Source organism: Apus apus, chromosome 4 (genome assembly GCF_020740795.1).
Source record: "Apus apus isolate bApuApu2 chromosome 4, bApuApu2.pri.cur, whole genome shotgun sequence".
Lineage (NCBI taxonomy): Eukaryota > Metazoa > Chordata > Aves > Apodiformes > Apodidae > Apus > Apus apus.
This window is the reverse complement of record NC_067285.1, coordinates 16,286,234-16,292,647: the sequence shown is the minus strand read 5'-3', so window position 1 is coordinate 16,292,647 and position 6,414 is coordinate 16,286,234. Positions and strand designations below refer to the sequence as shown.

The following is a 6,414-nucleotide window of genomic DNA, read 5'->3' as shown; positions in this document are numbered from 1 at the left end:
TTCTTAGATGGGCACAGTGAAAGCACCCTTCTCTGTCGTGTTTTGACATCTTATGCATATGGCAGCTGTTATTCCCAAGGCACAAACACAGCAATGGAACTCTTACAATCTGGTAAATTTTGCTTTAAATCTGTGGATTGCTGTTTTGTTTTCTGGAATGTGCTCACTTGTTCAGTACTTTCTCTCCCCCAGTGCCATCATTTGCCAGCAGCAAGGTCTGCCTGTGCATGTACGCAGAAGGAAGAATTGCATCTCCCCTTTAGGTCACACCTGAGATCACTGTGGTTTATGTCAGTGTGAAGTTAGACCTCTGTTACCCTGCTCCTCTATGGTCTTTAAAGGAGCACCTGTCAGGAGTGGAGTGGCATCCCTGCACTGGAGAGGATGGTTTTGACAGTAGCATACCAATAGAGACTTGCTTTTGTTGGGCAGAATCACACAGCCAGGGTTTGACGTTGTTTATGGCTGCTAAAGTAGCAACTAAAGCTTGACTCCTGAGTAGTGAGTTGGCCTTAAAAATGAACAGTGTAACCAGACTAGTAATTCAGTGCAAATTACACACAATGCATCAAGCCTTGGACATATGTGGTTCTAATTCGCAGGTCATGTTTTTTGCAATGACTGAACTTCCAGTCAACTCAAGTTTTAGGCTCTGGTCTTCCTTAGCAAGTAATACACTGTATAAGAAAATGGATTGGTGCTGAGGACCTAATATCCCTGCACTATCTTTGCATTTTTTTATTTCATCCCAGGTCCCATTAAACAGGTCAAATGCAGTTAGAGGCATTCCAAGAGCATTTTTCTTGCAGTAAATGAATAAAGTTTGTGCCTGGAGAACACTGCACTAACAAGCCAGATAATGGGGAATAGTCTGCTAACTTCAAAAGCATAGAAAAGCTCTTAATATTAACATAACTAAAAATGTTTTTAATATACTTAATGCAGTGTTCCTGCTGGTTTCCATTTTAAACGTGTTAATTCACAGAACACTTAAGATCAGTCAGCACATAAAATAATCTTGAAACAATGATTCTAGGTTCTGCTTCCTCCCACTTCCCAGGTGCAGGAGTCTTCCTGGCCCATCACTAAGAGTATTAGAGTTCCATAGCAACATCAGTGTAGTAACTAGTTTAAAGCAATCCTTTGCTGTGTATTTTTTTCCCAGTAGGAGCCAGTTTCCTACCAATGCAACTGATAAAACTCTTGAAGAAAAACATGAAGTGTTTTATGACTAAATAAGAGGTTTCTTTATTCAAATATCTTATTTCTGGGCACTATCACAAGATTATTGCACCAAGTTATATTAAAGTACCCAGTATTCCATTAATTCCTCTGCAAACAGAACACCAAGCTCCATCTTGTCTCTCCTCCCACTTGGATTATGAGTTGAAAGCTCAGTGGAAATACTCTGTGTATGAAGGCAGAAATGTAATACTAGTAATCAATCCCAAATTTCCAAAAGCATTTGTTTTTACCTAGTCAGCTTCAGTGAAAAAGTATTCCCTACAGAAAAAAACCCCAACCGTAAACACAGACATACACAACATACAAATTATGGTATTCCCAGTTTTGTTTATTTTTATGGAATGCTAATTTAGTTACAATATGGCAGTTCATAACTACTGAAATGTGACATTAATTCACCTCCAATGCTGCAGAACAGTCTTGATTTATATAGTTTTAAAACAATCTTATTTTACATAATTGAGGTCTCTGGTGGTTTTTAAGCTCTGATGCTTAAGCACACAGCAAGCTATAAACCTTAGGTTTTATATTTTTTACATATATTCTATGTATTCAGACAACTGCTGTAAGTTATCTATAATTTAATATTTATAAAAAGTGCATATACTGGTACATATGCACATCTAGAAACACTTTCACTACTGCCTCCCTTTTATAAAAAGCTGTGTAACATACAGCTATATTATTCTTACTCACTGCTATTAAAGTCCTTTACTATATTTGTTACACAGTTTCAACTATTCAATTCCCTCAAACTGAATGTAGGTATTTCTATGCATATTTTCTCCTAAAGAAAAGAAGTCCTCCCTATTTGTTTAAGAAGTTTTAAGTCATGCATCAGTTTAGTAAACAGTCACTTTAGCATGAATTTTAGAATCCTTGACACTGTAAAATTTGCTTCTGGAAAATGTCTATTTAATTTCTTCTTTTAGTTACAAAAAATATATATGATTGAAACATACTGAATACATGCATCTCTCAAAGTGGCTATATTCTAGCCTTATAGATAAATTAAAAAAGTACACCCTTGCTAATAGGATGCAAACATGGCCTCAAATAGGCCATTACCTGTATTTAATATAGCTCATTACATTAAAAAGTTCAAGTCAGCTGTTCTCTCAAGATGGTGTCAAAAGACTGAAGAGTATAATGTATTTATACTCAATATACAAAGGTGGGTGCACATACCAAGTGCCATTTAACTATTCAATACTTCTAAGCTTTGCTTCTGGTGATACAAGTTCTGAAATGATCTGAATAAAAATTTAAGCTGAAAATTGTTTAATACATTGTAAAAGCAAGTTATGCTTAAAAGAAAAATGTACACTGAACAACCTGAAGTAATCACTGAAACAACTGTACAAAAGTATTATAGATACAGAAAATAACGGTGGGTTTAACTTCAAACAGAAAGTAACACTTGTTAACATATGTAAAAACTTGCTTTGTTTTATTCTTCTGCCAAGTAAGAATTTGTAGCCATTCAGAACAAGTAAAATTTAAACCACCTCACAATGTTTACATTTAAAGTTTTTATACAGTGCAAACATTTTAGACAGAATAGCTCCCCAGTGAAAGAGGTGACACCACTCAGTGCCAGTCTTTTGAAGATTCTTCTTTCAATAAGTCTATTTACACATTAAGCTAAAGGTTCACTATATATGCTTTAAGTTTGCTGAATATCAGCAGAAAAAGACGTGAACTAGCAGCAGCTGTATTACAAATCTATGATAGTTACTTTAATGAATGCATAAAGTTTTCAAGACTGTATTCAGTGTCATACTGTTCTTGATCCCATAGTTCTCCAAGGTTTTCGAGTACTGATTTCATTGATGCTTTCCCAGAAGAGGTAGAGGTATCTGCTTTCTCAGTTTTTCCATCCTTCACAAAAGAAAAAAAACCCAAGCATAAATCAATTAATATACAGAATGTTTTCAGGAATGTACTAAATTCTTAAAATTCTGATGATTCTTTTTGGGAAATACCACTTTTCAGAGTCTACTGTCTACTATTCATCATTCCAACTTCAAGTGTTCGTCCAATTAAATTTTACATTTCCAAGCAAAGCTTTTCGCTAAGCTTACTCTAGGTATTTGTACAAGTGGTTCTTTACCTTGTCTAGAGTGAACAGATCAAGCAGCTGTTCTGTTCCCATGCTCTGTAGGCTTGTGTTTTCTTGGCTGATCACTGTATTTGCAACATTCATTTTGAACTTTTGAAGACCCATGATCTTCTCCTCCAGAGTTCCCCTGGTTATCAGGCGATAGACATTAACAACACGTTTCTGAAAGAAAACACACTTTGCTAAAATGTACCATCTGAGGTATTAAAGAAAGCATAGTTCATCATGGACAGCTTGGAAGCATTTTGGCTTCAAGTACCACTACCGCAGGGTAACTCTGTAAATTTGACTCTTCTTAGAATAAAAGAATAAGACTATGCCAGCATACAGCAGAGGCACCTGCAATTACATCTGTACTCAGGAAGTTAAGAATTCACAGAATTACAGAATCGTCATGGTTGGAAAGGACCTCTTGGATCACTGAGTCCAACCATCAGCACAAAACCAAAAACCAACAAACACACACACTCCACCAAAAAACACCCACAAAAAATCCCAACCTTGGCTACTAGAGCATGCCCTGACGTGCCATATCTACACGTTTCTTGAATACCTCCAAGGATGGTGACTCCACCACCTCCCTGGGCAGGCTGTTCCAGTGCCTGACCACTCTTTCAGTATAGAAATTCTTCCCAATATCCAATCTAAACCTCCCCTGCTGCAACTTAAGGCCATTTCCTCTGGTCCTATCATTATCCACCTGGGAGAAGAGGCCAACACCCACCTCCTTGCAACCTCCTTTCAGGTAGTTGCAGTGGGCAATGAGATCTCTCCTCAGCCTCCTCCAAACCAAACATCCCCAGTTCCTTCAGGCGCTCCTCATATGACTTATTTTCTAGACCCTTCACCAGCTTGGTAGCTCTCCACTGCTTTTTACAGGTGCAGAGAGAAACTAAACAATCACTCTTTCCCTGTCCAAGCAGAGAACAACCACCCTTAGGGGCTTCCTTTCAGTTCACTGTCTCAGTTGCATTTCTTCCACTGAAGGTGATAATTCCCTGGCCTCAACAGAAGAGAAGGCATACCACATTTGGGACAGGGTAAGAAAGTACACACTTCTTCATTGGGCATATTTGCAAGAAAGAAGTATGAATGAAAGCTTGGTGAAAACCCCCAGATGTCACTTTTATTATACACTACACCCTTCCCAAATTCAAAGAAAAATTCAGCAAGGGAAAAACCTTTGAAAAAATTAAAGAATATTTCACCTGCCCAATGCGATGTGCCCGATCCATGGCTTGCAGGTCTCTCATTGGATTCCAGTCATGTTCCACAAATACTACTGTATCAGCCCCTGTTAGGTTAAGTCCTAATCCACCAACGTGAGTGGTAAGCAAAAGAACGTCTATAGATGGGTCATTATTAAACCTGCATACAAAAAAGTTAAGCATGGTCAATTTAACTGAAATGGACTTATGAACCTCAACTGCATTGAGGCAGACAAAAGAAAAACTTAGTATCATAAGTAACACAGTTCATTACAGTTGGCCTCATAGTGGTTGTGAAGGGATATGCTTACCGTGAAACAATGGAATGCCTCTGACCAGCAGGGATGCTGCCATCTAGTCGCAAGTAAGTAACTGAAGGTAACTGAGGTCTGAGAAGGTCATGCTCCACTATATCCAGCATGCTTTTAAGTTGACAGAAGATAAGTACTCTATGCTGGGCTACAACAGCTTCTGTACCGCTTTCTGAAGATCCACCATTCCCCAAACCACAGTCTAGGAGCAGCTTAAAGTATAAGAGCATTGAAGTGTGTCAAAGTGACAGCAGATCTCATGAAGAAGTAGTAAACTACAGAAGGAAGTCATAATGCAAGTTTGGCTTCACTAAACTATGAAAAATAGTTTTCTTAGAAAAATAGTTTAAGAGTCAACAGAACAGAAACTGTCTTAATTTTGCTTACTTACCATAGAATTTAATTATGTCATGCAATCATAACTTTATCAAGATAACAGTCTTGTGTATAATAGAAGAGTGTTTCTGTAGCAAGAGCAACAGGATTAAGGAACAGAAGTTTTTTAACAAGGCAAAGATTATGTAAGCATCATCACCTTAAAGCAAGCTGGTTCTTGCCCTCCTCCCTTGAAGTAACAGGAAAAACAGGGTATATGCCTGAAAAGCCCTTTTACTCAATTTAATTACTACTTAACTACTGTTTTAAAATGTTTTCATATTGATGAAGTTGTAAACAAAACCTTCTAAATATATCCCTACTAATGCTGAAATTTAGGAAATTCAAGGCAAAACATACTTACTTGTTTTAAAGCAGACAGCTTAGGTGCATGTTGGATATCTCGAAGGGATGAATTATGAGCTGCAAGTTGCTCTGTAATTCTTTTATACTCTGGATGTTGGGTTGTTAACACTAATGCTGGATGGTTGCATAGCTTCCGCAAGTATTGCAATGCCTTTAATTATTTAGGAAATGAAATTCAAAGAAATGGTTAACAATGTAGGTACAGAAAAAGGATATACAAAATTGATTATAAGCATAGGGGCCAATCAGCCACATTCTACAATTTGGACTTTAGGGTATATTTTCATTAAAGTTGCACATTTATATTAATAACACCTGTATTTCAAACTGAGAATAATGGTCTGGGGTCCTGTTGCAAGAACAGTGCAAAGACTACCATTTCCCAAACCTTTATGTGAGTATGGGATGTAGCAGATGGGTTTGGGATTTGTACAGTGTCTTTGAAAATTATTGTTTCCAAGTAGTCAAGACTTGAACTGCAATTCTGTAAGACCATGAACCTTCATAGATTCAGATATAACTTTACAGAAACTTCTTGTTCACGTATTAGAATCTTAATTTTGAGTCTAACATCTGATGAGCTCAAAATTCTTTCCCTCTTGAGATCTTGCATTTTTGGTAATCAGTTTTTTAATTGAGAGTAGTATCCAAGATCCACAAAGTAGCTGAACACCAGTTGAGCAGAACATATGAAAAAAAATTAAGACTGTTTTATATGACTTAAGACTCAAAGCCATAATAGCTTTACATCACATTCTGGGCAATTTGATCCAAAATCTAAATATCT

General features: G+C 37.1%; 1 protein-coding gene across 2 annotated transcripts in view; it reads right to left on the bottom strand.

Annotated features, from left to right (window-relative positions):
• Positions 1–1,552: 1,552 nt before the first annotated feature.
• The window catches only part of BTAF1 (B-TFIID TATA-box binding protein associated factor 1), a 46,701-nt gene continuing 41,839 nt past the window's right edge, over positions 1,553–6,414 (bottom strand). For both annotated transcript variants that reach the window (XM_051620014.1, XM_051620015.1), the window contains 5 exons: positions 5,626–5,778; positions 4,887–5,098; positions 4,576–4,735; positions 3,359–3,529; positions 1,553–3,126 (listed from right to left, as the gene is read on the bottom strand). In XM_051620014.1, the coding sequence (XP_051475974.1) occupies positions 2,980–3,126; positions 3,359–3,529; positions 4,576–4,735; positions 4,887–5,098; positions 5,626–5,778 (843 nt within the window). In that variant the 3' untranslated portion in view covers positions 1,553–2,979. The remainder of the gene's footprint in view (positions 3,127–3,358; positions 3,530–4,575; positions 4,736–4,886; positions 5,099–5,625; positions 5,779–6,414) is intronic.